This window comes from Wyeomyia smithii, chromosome 3, assembly GCF_029784165.1.
Source record: "Wyeomyia smithii strain HCP4-BCI-WySm-NY-G18 chromosome 3, ASM2978416v1, whole genome shotgun sequence".
NCBI classification, from domain to species: domain Eukaryota; kingdom Metazoa; phylum Arthropoda; class Insecta; order Diptera; family Culicidae; genus Wyeomyia; species Wyeomyia smithii.
Genome location: NC_073696.1, coordinates 45,331,810 through 45,349,893, shown reverse-complemented (window position 1 = coordinate 45,349,893; position 18,084 = coordinate 45,331,810). Strand labels below are relative to the sequence as shown.

At 38.5% G+C, this 18,084-nt stretch overlaps 1 protein-coding gene across 2 annotated transcripts in view; it reads right to left on the bottom strand.

Annotated features, from left to right (window-relative positions):
• Positions 1 to 18,084, bottom strand: part of LOC129726909 (kinesin-like protein CG14535) — a 312,223-nt gene that overhangs the window by 225,820 nt on the left and 68,319 nt on the right. For both annotated transcript variants that reach the window (XM_055684158.1, XM_055684160.1), the window contains exons 3-5: positions 11,489 to 11,708; positions 10,941 to 10,992; positions 9,512 to 10,704 (exon numbers count right to left, since the gene is read on the bottom strand). In XM_055684158.1, coding sequence (XP_055540133.1) covers positions 9,512 to 10,704; positions 10,941 to 10,992; positions 11,489 to 11,634 — 1,391 coding nt within the window. In that variant the 5' untranslated portion in view covers positions 11,635 to 11,708. The remainder of the gene's footprint in view (positions 1 to 9,511; positions 10,705 to 10,940; positions 10,993 to 11,488; positions 11,709 to 18,084) is intronic.

Below are 18,084 nucleotides of genomic sequence, written 5' to 3'. Positions count from 1 at the left end.
GAAGATTTAATAGTCCTAAAGGTTAGTTTAGGGTTTGGTGACGATGAATATTTAAATAATCTTCAACTAGCTTGCATCGATCCAAAGAAAATCTGAAATATACACTGGGGTGGTAATGAAAATCAACTTTTCGAATTTCGCTCAGAGGCATGGCTCAAAATTTTTGTCTTCTCGAAAAATGCCTCCATTTACAATTTCAGCTCAATCGGACCTTGGGAACTCGTGCCTTGAAGCGGTCAAAAGTGTCACTTCTTCGACTTATGGAGAAAAGCACAGCACAGTACATAAAATTATCGAATTCCAAAAAAAAAAAATTTGACACCAAATGTTTTAGAAATGCATGAAACGTCGAGATCTGATGTTATTTTTCTTGGACTTTGAATATTTCTTAGCTTGACGCTATTGTTGTTAGTATCGCTCATAAATGGCATGTGAGACCTCAAGTGATATTCTCGTTGCTACCGATGTAACACACTGAACTCTTCTTAATTCAAGCTATTTCTCGTTCTTTTTCGCTTTCTTCCTTGCTCGCATTCGCTCTTGAAATCATATGCATAAACTCGCGTCTACTTTCCTACTCGCATCTACTCCCCTACTCGGGAGCATGACCAATTGTTTCAAGATGTTTACGATGATTGCAGAGGGACGAAAAAATATCTCTCTCGAATAGAATGTCGGACTACTTCGGCAGCGGTTTTCTTCAGCTGGTGTTGCATTGGGCCGATGTTATAGTGCACGTATCTAGCGGCGCGAGGCGAGGCCGCAGGTCAATGTACAGCTGTAAATAGAGCTGTACATTTAGACACGACAAGGCAAATCGCCTCGCGCCGCTATTCGCGTCCACTACGACATCGGCCTTAGACTCCTGCATAAAACATGTAGAAGCAGTCCGATACCCTTCATGTTCCAGTATGTGATACTTCACAGATTCTCAAATCCACTCTCGGCTGTAGGTGCACGAAGCAAAACCGGGTAGATCAGCGGTTCTCAACCTTTTTTTGTCCGCGTACCCCTTGGCGACATTTTTAATATCGATTGTACCCCCTGGATTGGAATGTTTTCTCAGAGTGCGAGAGGGTAGTGGTAGGCTATGTGGTGGTTTTCTATTTCAGGTTTCATATTGAACTATAGTTTGTTCGATTTTTACAGTCATATTTTGAGAGCACGATTGAACAACAAATGAAGTATTACAAAGAAAAATTGCTTTGTCCGCCATTACTGATTTTTCTTTCGCGTACCCCCTGAAGGCTTTCGAGTACCCCCGGGGGTACGCGTACCCCAGGTTGAGAACCGCTGGGGTAGATGAAGAAAGCATTCTCGTTTTCAAGCACATTTTGTCATGCATTCCCGAGTACTCCTACTCGCAAGTAAAAAATCGCGGACCCTTTTACGGTCGCTTAGTAGGAAGACAAAAGTTTTTTTGCGTGCCAGTGCACGTTAGCTGCTGCTCAGACGAGTGCTTGCAGAATAAAGAGTATCTCGAAAGCGTGTGTGCGTTCTCAAGCAAAAAGAAGGAGAAAGGACGGAGTCGGAAAGTTTGTGGAAGTGTCTGTGGCTGCAGTACACTCTTTGACCAATGGTAAAATATTTGACGTTTTTCCGAAAAAAAAAATTGACCGTCAGTGTAATGGTCAGTTCCCGAATCCACTCCGCCAGACTAGTAAAACTACTATAGTTTTAACGCGCCAATTAATCAACCGAGAAATCAATAACCGAACTTTCAAACCCCGAAATTATCTAAACAACGACTAAAAAAGTTTAAAATAGTGTTAGACTAAAAAGCTTTCTGTCAAATATTTTCTTAAGGTAATAAATTTGCCAAATACAAACATTTGACAAACAATTATCTTTGACCAAAATTTTGTCAAAATTTCATTTCTCAACAAATGAAATATATTTGGTGCTTGGTCAAAGAATGGACTTTCAGCTTTAGAAATATATTAAAAGTCGAAATCTGGTACTATCCCGAACCGATTCGATTTCTTTTCGAAAAGATCTCAATGATCTCAATGTTTTACGCTTTTCTAAGACATGTGGTATCAAAAAAAATTTCGATATCGACAATTTCATGTACTACTCTATCTGTGCTTTTCTTCATTAGTCGAAAAAGTGAAACTTTAACCGTTTTGAGGGACGTGTTTCCGAGGTCCGATTGAGTTGATATTTTGAATGGAAACTCTTTTCTCGAGGATATGAAACATTTGAGCCCTGCTCTAAGCGTAATTCGAAGGTCATATTTTTCGTATATACATATTCTATTGCATTGGCGCCAAGCTCTAAAATTTTCAAAGTCTCAGAAAATCAATTTTTTCGAAAGGAAGACTTTTTTTCGAGATTTTCAAACATTTCGAAAACATTTTGCATAATAAAAATTCTGAAATCGACAATTACATAAACTACTACCTGTGCTTTTTTTCATCGGTATTTTTCGTGAAACTCCGACCGCTTCGAGGTACGTGGGAACGTTAAAAGTTCAATTTAGCTGAAATTTTGCACAGGAGTCGCTAAAACGCTAAAACATGAGGTCTTTAAAAACCGATTTGACCTGTGAGGTAAGGACAAGCATGTTGGTTGCTGTGATTGATGTATTTGGTCGCAGGCTTTGCAAATCGTTGCGTTTGTATCCAAATGATTGGAAGCAGTGAAAAAATGAGAAAACTACTTTGATTAGTTCATATTGATGGACCCCTTGGGCGCCAAGAGATCAAACAGTTTTTAGAAAAGTTGTATTTTGAGTAATTCTTGATCTTTTCATTGATTTATTTATCTTGAATTTGTCTATGAGCCCCCTACAACCAGCACGTCGCTATAAAGAAGAATGATAGTGCTTTTATTTAAAGTAGAAATAATCTGACTGCCATCTTAGATCTCACCGCAATCTTAGATTTTATCAGAAAAACGTGTTTTTAGCAAGTTCGCAACCACCGAATTTAAAGTTGATATTGAGTTGCTTTGATATTGGCCGCGCGTCATATGTTGAACTGCTTGAAGCACGATTTTGAAAAGGGATCTGATTTTCTGAATGTATCTTAAAGCATTTTTTCTCAGCTTTCCAACAGTGATGTCAAATTTAAAATAGGTGGTTACAAATTTGCTGAAAAACATGCTTTTCAAATAAAATTCAACATGGCGGTGAGATCCAAGATGGCGGCCAAATTATATCTACTACAAATGAAATCTCTATCATTCTTCTTTGCAATTACGTGCTGGTTGTAGGAGTTTTAATGACTAATTCAAGAGAAATAAATCAATAAAAAGATCAGTAATTGTTCAAAATACAACTTTTCTAAAAACGTTTGGCCCCTCGGTGCCCGACGGGCTAATCAATATAAAAGTAATCAAATAAAAGTGGTGTTCTCATTTTCCCACCGCTTTGAATCATTTTGATACAAAAATATCCGTTTTTTAAAACCTCATGTCACCAGTGGGACGGTTTCAGCGAAAATTTCTAGGCTATGAGGCTATATATAGGTTTTTTATATGTTTATTTTATTTTTCGAGTTGACGAAATCTTTGAACACTACTTTTAAGGGGTTATATACCTTTTTGGTCGAGAAAAATTAGGGAAGTTTGAATCTATTTTGAAGTGCATAGCACCATATTCATTGCATCAAAGGGGTATTTTTCTGAAAGTACAGTTTATCAACAACAACAAAATACGTTTGATTTTGAGGTATACCAATTATTACTGGAGTAATGGCCGTTTCCCCGAAACGCTTTTTTTGCAGAGGCTTGCGGTGATCCTGATAGAGACTCAGCGGGTCAACCGAAATCAAAAACTCATATTATTTCATTAGTTTAGGAGTGTGCCGGGTCCTTGAACGATCGCTTTTATGAGTATTTCGTTTTCAGTGCAAACGGGAACGTCTTTCCCAAAAAATGCACGTTTTAAGTGCTAAAAATTGCATTAAAAATTTTTTTGCGGCAAAATGTAACTGTATGTTTCAAAAAGCGATCGTTCAAGGACCGGCGATTTTAATAACGAAAATTTAAAAAAAAAGATGAAGGAAATCGGTTCAGTAGTTTTCCCGCAATCAGGATCACGGCAAAGTCATTTTTCGGAAAACACTATTCCGAGATAATCGCGTGTAAAGTTTCAAGTTTAGCTTATGCGGCCGTGGCGAGGCGCGTTGCAAATCGCTCAAACTTTCTTCCTATTGCTCAGATCTTTATGAAAATTTGTGAAAATGTTCTCAAGATGTTGTATTTGAAGATAATACAATAAAAAAAATTTCGGTTTTTTGAAAACTAAAAAGGTATATAACCCCTTAAGCGAAATTCGAAGAACAATTTTTTCTCATGCAAGTCATTGCCGCCCTAAGGTATACTGTAATCGGTTTTTTTTTTCATTGCAAATAATTGCAGAAGATCCAGTTTCTGGTGCTTGACTTCCAGAATACTCTTGAGTCGTCGATGTTAGCTCTTGCTCGGGGGCAAACATGATTCCTGTACACAAAATCAACCCATTTAGCTGAATTTTCTGCGGCTTGATCAAGTTGTGGGCTTCCTCCTTGACAAACTTGAACAAATGCATCCTCGTTAATGGTGGACGACAGATTCTTGTTATCCAAGAACATCATAAGGGGCCATCCACATACCACGTGGACAGCTTTTGGGGGGGGGGGGGGGTTGGCTTATGTCCACGGTCCATACAATTTTTTTAGAATTTATATGGACAGTTGTCCACGGAGGGGGAGGGGGGTCAAAATCGTTAAAAATCTGTCCACGTGGTATGTGGATGGTCCCTAATCGACAGAAACTCTTTGTTCCGTCGCTCTTTAATTCTTTTCACATACATACCATTGGAAATTGTAGTTTCCCATTTCTTCTTTTTGTTTAACCCTATGGCGTCGTACACAAATTACATAACGCTAAAAACCTAGATTTCAGACCCCCTCCCACCCCTATGTAACAATAGGTAACGTTCGGCATGACTCCCCCCCCCCCCTAAAATTACGTAACGCAGATCTGCCAGACCCCCCACCGAAAATTTCAATTTCGAGCAACCATCACAGTTACGTAACTGTCTCTACTACCCCCCTCCCCCTACGTAACAATAAGTAACGCAGACTCAACCCCCTCCCCCCCCCCCCTTCACGCGTTACGTAATTTGTGTACGACGCCTATCTCGCTCACGAAATTTTTCGTGAATTGCAAATACTTAACAGGTGAATTTGGGAAAAATACTTTGTAGACTAATCGAAATTACTGTAGAACATTGAGTAAAAGCTCACATTTCAAGTGTTATTTAATCAGTTTTTTTACAGAAACTAAGTGGTTACTGCGGGCTGTAGAGGCGCCTGAATATGCAATAATTTTAATAAATTCTGTATGACAAGTACAAATTATTATTCCGATTTTGTTATTTGTTGACATTCGAGCTCATATCCAGTAAAAAATAGTTGACGCCCTATCTCATTCGAGATTATATATCGGATATCGGGTTTGTCCTGCTGGTTTTTTCTTTTCACTTTTTCTACACTGGCGAACGTGTTCAGACGAATAGACGAACTGGTAGAGAAGAATACACAATATTTGCTGATGCTCATGTTGCTTTTACGTGCGTTATGCCAGCGGTTCCATGTTTTCTGTTGAAATTTTCCCATCTTTTCCCATCTGTTGAAATCTTTTCCCATCCCAAAAAAAATTTCCCACCTTTTGCCGATAACGTTCGAACGTGTGGATGAACTGTTTGGATGACTTTATGCGGTGAATGGCTGTAGGAAGGAGCGACACGTCTGTGCAAGCACTGGAATGTTTTTGTAATAACTTACTTTTTTGCTTTTGTCGTCAAGTGCTACAATTACTAAGTGATTTAATATCTCTATTCGGGAGGTTTCACTACTAAAAGCGAACTCTTTATTTCTCCAAAGAAGTCTGACCTTGGAAATATAAACTATGTGACAGCTGTATGTATTTCCAGCTAGTGTTCGGCGTATGAGCAACGACAGAGCCAATTTTTATGCTGATCAATAAGTATGAACTAATACTGGGCCCAACACTGTCATCCTCACTGGTCTTGAGATAAGATGCTGGTCTATCAAGCCAGTAATCGTATATTCAAACTCCAGCTTGAAAAAAACTGTTAATGTCAGTGGAGTTGTAGCGTAGTCCACCTTGGCTATAGTTCTAAGGAAAAAAAAGATTGTATACCACAATGTACACAATCACCTACGAAGGCGTGGCGTTATCAAAATCAGAAACAACATACGAAGTGTCCATACCACTTGGCATCGGACATCACGGATTTGGCTCAAAGCTGGGGGAATTATTCATCCAGATTCACTGTGAAAAATTCCAATTTTGGGATCGATTGGAATGCCCTTCGCTGTGTGGGATACCTCCCCCCCCCCCCTTTTTGTTGCAAAGTCAGGCATTTTTTGTTCAAAATCTATTTATTCTTTATTTTACAATTCATACGTAAGATGTCCGCAAAATACTGATAGATGGTTGTTAAAGAAAATAAACTAGGGAATCCAGAAAAGGATATAATTTTTGACCGGAAGCGTTGCCAGATAATTATTTTTGTATTTGAAAGCTAAATTTACATTTTTCGGCAAATGAAGTCATTTTTATTTCAAATTTGATAATTTCATCGTGTTCGTTGGAAAATTTCACGTAGGAAACAATTGTCACCCCGAGGTAATATGAGTCAATCTCGAGATATACCATTTTTACCAAACAAGTTTTGAATTTCTCCAGTTTATATCAAGCAATCATAATTATTGGCAAATTTCTGTTAACTTTCTAACCCAAAGAACAAACCAACAAATGATTTTGAGAATTGTTCTACCTATCAAGGAATCCAAAAATATTTTTTTCTTTTCACAGCAGTGTTGGCATTTTTTCTCTCAATTATTTCCCAACAATTAATTTTTTTCCATTAAAAGTTATTGGTTTATCTCTCTTTATTTCTTTTTCTCTCTTCATTACACTTTCGTACCTATTTAGTTTTATATTGTTTTATTTTACGATAATATGAAAAATTATTTTATTTCAATATTCTCGTCATAATGGAATGAACAAATATGAAAAGTAAATAAAAAACAACAACATAACTAACAACAATTTGCTTACTTTTTTATTTATTGTTGCGTGTTTTCATTAGCTTGAACGTGGAGCCCGTTGTTGAGGAAGAATTCGTTCTCATAAGGATGGAATCGATACTTGAAGAAAGTGCAGTATGCAGTAAGCGAACTCTCAAAACCGTGAACTTTGCTCCACAATATTTGGTTCAATACTGATGCTACTTTCCAAAATTGAAGAAAAACAGTAGGAACGTATCTCACGCTCTCGATATGATAAATTGTCAGCTAGCTCTATCTTTTCTCTCCTCGCTCCTCTTATCCCACGTAGTACGAAGTTTTCTTACACATGCACACGTGCATGCCTCTATTCCCCATGGCGCTTGCGAAAAAACCTTTGGTGACTCCAGCCGCCTCACGAAAGTGGGCATAAGTTTATTGATCAATTTGATTCAAAACTTTTGAGTATAAAAAATCATACAGTACTATTATATTTCTCAGCAAACTCATCCAAAGAGATATTTCTGAAAACGTTTTAAGTTTAACCGTAGGTTTTTGATCCTTTTGCTTTAAGAAGTAGCACCCCAACGCAAATAATACGTTTTCAATATAGCTTAAAAATCGTTGATTGAATCAACTGAACGGGGAAAATATTCTGGCAACACTGCTGTGAGAAAGGGAAGATATTTTTGGAATGCTTAATAACCGATTTTTTTTTTAAATAATGTTTTGTTGTTTAAACATTTTCCAAAATATATGATTTTTTGATATAAAATGGACAAATTCAAAACTGGTTTCGTGAAAATGGTATATCTTTTTTTTTTTCTTCATCTATTAAATGGTATATCTTGAGATTGGCTCATATTACCTCAGGGTGATAGTTGTTTCTTACGTGAAATTTTCCGAGAATCACGATGAAATTATCTACACCCAACGCAAACGGGGAACATTTTATTACTTTAGGGCAATTTTTTATTACTAATTGTGTCTTATGACTACGCATTATACACAATTAGTAACAACTAAAAAGTAACAAAAATTATGACGGCCACACGCTTGTATGTGTTTCTGCAGGAGAACATACAGCCAAGCACCGCACTGCATGTGTTAGCAAGACTTCACTCGCTACATTTGTATTGATGCAAAAATCTGGTTTATTTTTGTCCCTTTCATCCATTCATAATCAGAATCTATACCGTCAACCTCAATTGTCTAATTAGAAACACTTCCGTTTCGTCCCCCAGTGTTTACTTGAAATGGAAATATGTAATACTGTCTGACCAGAGTTGCCGAAGTTGCGAATATTGTTCTGGATGGGCACAAGTTTTGTATTTTCAAACAGGTCCAAATAAGTTTCCATGAACCAACGATTATGTGCTGTAGATAGCTTGCAAGAAAGCGAATGTTTTTCTCTAACGCAGTTTACAGATCGTGATGTCATTTTAAGGCGCATTTCAAGTCTTTAAAATCATCAACGTTTGCTCACTCTATGACGGGGAAAATGCTGCTTGGCAGCTCTTGTCATATTTTTTCGCTACTCCGTATGCATACAACGAGCGAACTAATACACGCACACCGGATGAATTGGAGATAGAAGAAACTTGAAAGGCCTCTGCCAGGTTGAACGCCAACACGAGCGATGGGACGAGATTTCTGCCGAAGGTCTATGAACAGTTTTACTTACGGCTGTTTATTTACCGACGGCAAGAATCTCGCCCGATCGCTCGCGTTGGCATTCAGCCTGGCAGAGGCCTAACATGTGCAACATATGCGACGGTGTGTGTTTTTTTTTTTTACTTGAGATGGAAAGGGAGCATTTTGCGATAGAAAAAAATTTGCATGTGGTTGAAACGACCATTATTAGATAATCGTTCTCCCGTAACACGTGCTAAATATATGACAGTATGTGTTGTTACTCGACTGGGGAAGAATTTTATTGCCTTTTAAGTAATAGGTTTGTTACCCAAAAGGCAATTTTGCGCTATTGCTTCTTAAGTAATAAGGAAAAGTTTTGCGTGTAATGTAAAATAAAATTTGCCGAAAAATGTAAATTTAGTTTTCAAATACAAAAATAATCTATCTGGTAACACTTCAGGTCAGAAATTATATTTTTTCTGAATTCGTTGGTTTTTTTTCTTTGAAAATCATCTATCAGTATTCTGCTTACGTCTTAAGTCTATAAATTGCAAGAAAAGGGAATAAGAGTTTTTGAACAAAAAATGCCTGTCTTTGCAACAAAGAGTGGGGTCCCACAGAGCGGGGCGTATTCCAAGCGACACCAAAATTGGGATTTTTTTACAGTGAACCTAGATGAATAATTTCCCCAACTTTGAGCCAAATCCGTGATGGTCGATGCCAAGTTCATGCTTTTTCGTGGTCACTTCGTATGGGATGAACCATATTACATTCGTTGAACTAACTTCGAACATTCGGACCCACAACTCAATCCAAATGACAAAAGCAATAAACGCAATAACTGAACTCACCTTTCGATGTATGCTGCCGTCGCCAGTGCTTTCGCTGTCTCCAGGGCGATGTTGATCTTGTCCGCAGTAATGAGTAATTTATGAGCAGCAGGTCCACCGTTGGCACTGAGGCCACCACCATAGACGGGAATGGCCGATCCGCTGGCACCGGTGGGTTTTTCCGCAATCGGGGAAAGCCCGCCACCATTGGCACCGGAGTCGGTAGGGCTTTTCGTGGTCCGCAGAGTGTCCAAGCTAGACAGTCTGTAGGGCGAAACGAGGCTCATGTTTCGCTTATAATTTGCAGGGACATTTTGAATTGTCGAAGGCTTTAGCTGGCTGGAAATCGCAAATAGGTTGGTTTCCACTGGGAGTGACTTTGGACGAGGCTGGAGTGGAGGCGGCGGTCTTACGTACTGTTCCACCCTGGAGGCTCGCTTGGCGCTGGAATCGATTTTTTCGTAGATATGATAATTGCTTGGAATCAATTCGTATAAATTGTCGCTGTTGTCTCCTCTGGACAATTTATTGGACTGATTTTGCTGTTGCTGTTGCTGCTGATGGCCCATCGATCCCGATGGTTTCGTCATGACTACTCGACGGATTTCTCTGTTAGTTCCGTCTAACATTGGAAGCTGCTTGTTCGCCGTTTCGAACCCATCAAACACCGTCTGACTCAACAAGTGCTTTTCGTAAATTTCGTTTAGCAATTTAGGCGACATTTTGCAGAACTGCTGTTTTGGCAGGCGACTAGTCGCTGCACTGACTTTACTTTGATTCGTCCCTGCTAGCGAATACCTTTGATTCGTGCTCTGCTTTGAAATGTTTTGTTGTAGATAATCAGCCTTTTGTGACAGGGACGTATCAAGATTCTGCTGTTGCTGGTGATGTTGGGATTGTACCTGCAGTTTGTGAGTCAACAGCTGGTGACGTCCATATAGTGGTGTTGAATTAGCATATGGATCAGGTATTTGGACAGGCAGTGGCAGCACTGCAGCAGCCGGTTGATTAAATATTCCAGCATTGTTCTCATTCAGAGAGTCAATCTTTCCGGTTCCGAGGACGCTGGAAGTTGCACCATCAGGACGACAGTGCACGGTACCGGCATATTTTTGCTGTTGCTGTTGGTGATGTATTGAATACGCCTTTGACTGTGATCCGGTCCGCCGAATGGCTGCTACCGTACCAATCTGGCGGGGACGATGCACGGAGGCCTGCGAGAATTTATATTAATTAAACGCGTTCTTCGTGAATGTTACTTAAGGATTGGTATTCACCAAGCGAGCATTGTTAGCTTTCTATCACATAAATTAATAATTTTATAATAAGTTGAAACTTTTTTAATTAAGTTGTTTCATTCAATAAAAAGATTTTTCCTATTTCGAGCAAACTTTCTCATCGCTGTTGAATACCATCCCTTCCAGCAGTGTTCACGCTCTGGAATACTCACGAATGTGGGCTGCATCGTGTTTTCCGCCCTGGGCGTGCACATGCCTTTGCTCCTGAAAACGAAAATGCACCGTCCGTTGCAAGCGACAACGGCAAACGATGCCGAGACGGTAGAGAAACAGGAAAAATTAGTGTCCGTGACTTGTTCCGATAGTCGCTACATCTACTGAGCGCTCTAAGGTGCCCCCATGCTTCTAAAGCTTTTGAACTACTTCTTCGCCACTGGTAAGCACTGTGCTATGAAAGCTCTATCAGTGGCGACGAAAATGGAGAGGTTACGATTAAATGAAATTTAAGCCTACGTGTTATGCAACCAACACTGCAGCTGCGATGTTTTAAAGTGACTTTAGCTACGTAAGCTTAAAATTTCAATTTTCCTCCACACTCTCTTCTATGTTGTATGCATGCTTAAAGTCGAAACATCTACAGTAAAACGCTACACAGACGGGGTCTCGAGATTTAAAGCAGGAGTAGCTGGAACTAATTCTCTACGTTTTCGTCTGTGAGACGCTTTTTTAATCAGTATGTGAGTGTGTTTTGTACGCTTACATTTCTGTCTCGTTTAGGCCGGACGCTGGCGGTTGGATCACGCACGAGACGTTTGTTTTGACGGGCAGTTTTCGGCGCGTTGTTGACGATGCTGTTGCTGCTGCTGCCAGCGGAGGTCGCATCTTTGTTCCATTCTTGCGGTCCATTCCCGCCCGAAGTTTGAAGCGTTGGAAGAAGGCCCAGCTTGGGGACGATTAAAACCGACAGTTGTCCATGGACTCTGAAATGGAATTTAACGAAGAGGGTGGATTTAATTAAACGATAAAGAGGAAAACAACAGTTACGGAAGGTTGTGGGTAAAATATTTTGAATAGAATTGCCTGATAGATATCTTCAACTAAGAGAGGCTTTTAAGTGCTAAATAATAGAGCTTAAAATTTATAAGTGTGGTCTCAAAATCGCGACTCTACGGCAACTTCTCCATCGTTTAAGGTAGAACACAAACCAGATGAAAAGTAGACAGTATTAGCATTAATATTTGTATTTCAATTGTGCTAGAATCAGTATGTGAAGGTTGTATCGAAGTTACCCGATCTGGATGAAACATTCTGGTTTTTTGTTTGTTTCAGAATAAACTATAGGGTAAGGTGGGGCAAGATGGGTAAGTGCCGTTCTTGAGCGTGAAATGACTTTTTCTATGATGACCCCAATTTTGCATGATGCATAGCGTATTTTGACTATGTGTCCCGTGTATATAGTTCATATTTGCATATTGATTATTTTTAATAAATAAATTATTTATTCGCTAGGTTTACTAAGGCGATTAACTCTATCGAAATAAACATTTTCTCTCGTCGTACGCTATATAATTTGAAGTAAACCTTCATTACATTCATTCTGCGCTCATGATCCACTAAATAATATGCTTTTTAGCATAAATAAACGTAAAATAAACATGAATAAAACAATCGCAAACTAAATTAATGATTGGGGTAGTATGGGTCACCAAAGACGAGGCAGTATGGTTCGCATTGACAGCTGATTTTTCATCGTCAACGTTTCCGTTTTAAGGCTAGAATCGACGCAAGCGGTGTTGTCACTCCGGAAGTTCTTCAAAATGCTACAGAAACTAATCGTCGAGAAAAATTTACCCCCCTCGGTAGTATGACATGGACGAGATGACCCCATATTTTTTTATCTATGAAGAGAAGGCATTTCTCTTGCTATCCGTAGAAAGTTTATTGAGATTTAAACATAATTTTGTGCTGTTTGAGAGGTTTTTTTACAGTGCAAAAAAAAAACAACTTTCATAGACATCTTTCATAACATCTCCAAGCACCCGGCCACCATAAGACTACCGAAAAAATAGGTTATTTTCTTCATGCAGCCTTTACATAGGGTATCGAATGTCTTCGTCAGTGGTTTTCTTCGGCCCCCTTTTGCATAAGATTGCTGCAGAAAACCTGCCGAAGAAAACCACTGACGAAGACGTTCGATACCCTATATAATGCAACAATCATATTTTACAAATAAAGCACGCGAAATTTCTGGGCAGTCTCATGCCCAAAACTAGCCACAGTATGCAAAAATGTAATGGTTTTTACCAAACGGCAAGAATCGCTTTGGGAGCCCAAATAATTAGGAAACATAACCAGTTTTCATGTAATTTTAGATTAGTGCAAGATACTCTTCTCTTTAGATAAAAATTAAATGAATGCCAGTATCTATATTATTATTAAGACCACCAATGTGTTAGATAATTTAACAAAACCATACACAATTAGGAATAATTCGGGAGTACTTTGTGATAAGGTCGTATGTCTAAACGTAAACAAAACGAGTGAAAGTGATATCGCTTGTACTTCACAAGCACAAATCATCTCTCACTCGTTTTGTTTACGTTCAGACATACGACCTTGTCACGAAATACTCCAGAATTATCCATTTGCAGCACGTGAATGCTGTATTTATGTTTTAATATGTCTGCGTTCTGATGCAGATTATGCCTTTTTTCAGTAATTTGAGGGCAGACTTTTCAAATTTATTTTGTTCTACGATAGTTGAAAATTTTATTTCTTGAAAGTTGGAAAATGGCCAGTAATCTGGCCAGTTGCAAGGTAACCTTTTGGCTTCCATGGCCACAGCTGTGTACAATTCCTGCATGCTCACAAAAATCAGAATGGAAATTGAAATTGAATAGCTTTGAAACATAAAACAATTAGTTTCCTTGTTTTTAAATTGAAAAATCCAAGCATGAAGCCTAGAATAATTGAATGTTTTTGAGCAAAAAGAGTGCAGAAAAGAAACAAGGAATAGAAAACAAAATAGGCAAATAGGCTGAAAATAAACTAATTTAATATACCCTAATTAAACTTTCGGTTTTTTCTCTGTTCAGCCGGATGTTTGGAGAAACACAACTAGCTTATTCAAAATTGGTCCGGTTCAAACCAACAAGGGGCCACGCACCATTCTGTGTGTTTTATTTTAGTAGTTTAATTTCCTGATTCAATACCAGCAAGTTGGAGTTCAATGGTGAATACCAATTATAATAGGCTTATCTCTAATCTCAAAGCTACAATGCTACAGCAGAATGTTAGACCGTTGAACATTGTTGAACGTTGTATTATTTTAAATGTATACATTTTATCGAAAGTATGGTATATAGCGCAAGTTCTGCCACCATCGAATGCACACTTGGGCCAGATAAAAGCAGCTTGCGCAAAATTTATTTGGAAGGGATTTATTTTCAAAACCGATAGAAAGCAACTATACCTAGATTATTTTAAAGGTGGACTCAAGTTAGTAGACCCAGAGGCAAAATCGAAAGCTCTTTTTTTGAAAAACATTTTCTACAACCTCGATCCTGATGGCAACATAGTTGATGAGACATATTTGATAGACTGTAATTTTACACAGAAATTAACCAGAAGTGCTAGAGAATGGTTAGCAGAAGGATTCCATTTGCACGAGAACTATACATTAAATTCAACTAAGCTTCTGTATGGTTATTTTGTGGAAAAACATGGTCATGTCCCCAAAATTGAAACAAAAATGGATCTCCAATGGGAGAATATTTGGGAAAATATAAACTCACATTTTATAAATTTTCAAGACAGGGCAAATCTGTTTGCCTTTGTAAATGATTTAATTCCAAACAAAGAAAAGCTGGAAGCCTATGGTATCGGGCATGTCAGTTCAACTTCTTGCGAAAAATGTAGCTTGACGGACTCGAATGACCATCGAATTAAACGTTGTAATCAAGCAAAAACAGTTTGGGATTGGTGCAGACACATCGTTCGTGCGAGATTTAAAATAGAGATTGTAGATATTGAACACGTTCTCCAACTTAAAAATTCAAGTAAGTCAAAACAGTTAAAAGCTGCATTGTGGTTGGTCTCTAAAGCGATCTCCTTTAATATGAGGGCTCATGAAGCAGGGTTGTTCACATTTGAAAGAGAAGTAAGAGAAGAAAGGTGGAATAAACGAAACATGTTCAGGAAAAAATTCGGTAATTTATTGAACATATGTTGAATAGTTGTTAAGTGAGATAAATGTCGATATGTATTGTTAAATAATTGTAAACATGAACTTTATTACACGTTAAAACCGATTTAAACCGACAGACAATGGAACTTTTATGAGGCCACGCACAATTGAAAATGAAAAATATTGAACTAAACGAGGTGGTTCCGATTTGAACCAACATACCATATAAAGGCTGTCGAGGCTGCGCACAAATGTGTGTGGTTTCCTTGATCGTAATACAAAAGTTATTATAATTGCATTTTTGGAGCCCACTTAAACAACAAACAATGGGAATTTTGTTAGGACCTAGCACACGTGTGCGTGGTTTGTGTCATAAAATATTCAAATTTTTATATATTCGCATGGGTAGTTGTGCATTATTGAGTCGCACACAAATTTAAATCTGCAAAACATTGACTTTGAGAAAAGTGCAATTCGCAATCTTTTGTTGAGCAGCTCTAATGTATTGCTATCCGCAGATAGATTGCGCTTCAAGTGCTCCTAACATGCAATCTTGATAGCGATTACTTTTCGATATTTTTTCAATTTTTTTCAAGTGCGGCTTCAAAACAGGCAAAAAACCTGAAAAAAATGCTACATATCTTGCCTAAAATGATTCACTATTTACTCAAGTAGAGCCTAAACTTAAAAATTTTACCAATCAAACTAAAAACGGGTGACAGCTTAAATTATGAATTTTTTTTGAAAGACTCAACCACAACAGACACGCTCAGAAAAAAAACGGTCGTTCAAAATGGTGTCGAAACAAGGAGACTTTTGCAAGCGCATGTACAGCTTTAACGAAACTGCACACACATTTAAGCAAAAAGTGTGCAGTGAACCATTTTGAAAGCAAAAGTGTTTCAGTTTCGGCAGTGTAGAATTTCCTACAAACCTCAATAACGATTCGCCACGAAGGTAGGGGAGGATCGGAAAAACTGTGCTGCAAAAGAAAACAAAATGCAAGGACTTCTGAAGTGACCTGATATACACGGTGACAAAAAAGTCCGGTCACACTTTTTTGGGGACACCTGTAGCCTACACGTTGCATCTCTCTGGTGTCATCTATATGTCAAATGAAAGGGTTAACTTTGCTTTTTGCTTTTTTCGGACGAGAAGCTGTTCGTTTTGGAGCAAACAGTCGATTGCCAAAATGATCGAGTTTGGAGTGTGAGGCTCCAGCAAGCCCCTTCGGACAAGCTTACCGTTTCCCGGTTCCAAAATAAGACGTCAGTGATGGTTTGGGGAGCCATTTGCAAGAAAGGTAAACTGTGTCTTATTTTTATTGATAAAGGGGTCAAAATCAACGCAGCGTACTACCTGGACACGGTTTTAAATGAAAATGTTCTGCCTCAAGCTCACTGGCGTAGCGTGGTGGGGGCGTCGGGGGCGGTTCGCCCCGGGTGTCACCCTCCAGGGGGTGACACCCATGAAGCAAATTTTCACCTTCAAAAGGGTGATATACGTGAGATTAACTATCAATTAGGTAGAGGTCGCGGTAACAACCCTCGAAAATTATATAAATTTGCTCCTAAGAGTATAATCTCAACCAATTGTTTAAAACTGGGTAGAGCTCTCACACCCATGGGAAAGGGGCGACACCTAAATTTTCCGCCCCGGGTGCCACAAAGTCACGCTACGCAACTGCTCAAGCTGAACTATTTTTTTGAAGACGATTACTACTGCTTCCAGCAAGATGGCGCCCCATCCCACACTGCAAAGGTTGTTCAGGCGTGGTGTGAGGAAAATTTGACCGATTTCATTTCGAAGAATGAATGGCCTCCGTCGTCTCCGGATCTGAATCCACTGGATTATTTCGTGTGGGGATACATGATGTCAAAGCTGAACGACTATAAAATAACAAATTTGAAGCAATTCAAGCGAGTTATCACGAAAATCTGGGACGAGATGCCGATGGAGCACGTGCGCGCCGCTTGCGACAACTTTCCGAGACGTCTGAAGCTGATTCGATCAGTGAAAGGTGGTGTAATTCCGAGATATCGTCTGTGAAGTATCTTTATGAGTTACTAAATAAAGCTATGAAAGCCAGATTCAGATTTGTTTCTTATTCTTTGAAATATTGAGATTTTCCTGTGTGACTGGACTTTTTTGTTTGTTTTTTGTTTAAGTCTACTCAACAAGATAACATTTGATCATTCTAGAAAATTTTTAAACACCCCCAAAATTTGAGGCTATTGTCAAGATACCTTTTTACCCCGTCTTTTTTCAAACAATTTACAATGTTTTGATTGTTTTAGGAAGGGGAAAGATAGAGCTTTCAAAATTGTTACGGATCTGTACTCATTTTACCAAAACAAGTTGAGTTATTTGAGTTCAAATCTAATTTTTCATAGTTTTCCACGTAAGTTTTCAATTTAACTTCAAATTTTTCGCTCTTTTGCAGGAAAAATACTACAGAACTACTCGCATTTTGAAGTTATATTAAATAACTAATCAAATAAAATGTGAAAATTGGTTGAAATTAAGCCTTAGGCAATACTAAATACTATTTCAAATGGCATATGAACGTTGACGGAGATCTACGTCACAACCCAAAAGCTCGTGTTTGCATATTTGTTTTGCTACTTATACAGACAAATGTCTTTCTTCCTCACCTGCCGTTCCAAGCATATCCAAGCATATACGCAAACCTTTTGAACGCTGGAACAGTTATGCTTGGAACGGTAGTATGTTTCCCATTGACACGATACAACGTGTTCTTCTGTTGCGTGGCTGACAGCTGCCTTTTTTTTCCGAGTCTACTGGTTGCCAACACGAAATAAGATTCATTTTCAGTAAACTCTCAATATATACAAAATAAATTGTCTTTACGTCTCGCAAAACTGGGAGAATGATATGACTTGAAAAAAAAAGCCGGACCACTTACCACATAGACTTGAAATAAACATCGCGAAGCAATGTTAAGGATTTATTGACATAGAATACCTCTCACTTAAACGTAGAATATATCACGCACATAGGGTGCCATTCCTTTATGCCGAAAATAGAGTGAAAAGATAGAACGAAAGATTTGAATTGCCCTAAATTTTATACCACTGACCAGATTTTAGTCATTGCACTCGTTGGATAGAGAACAAATTTCTCTAGCTTATGAAAACAGTTCTTGAAAC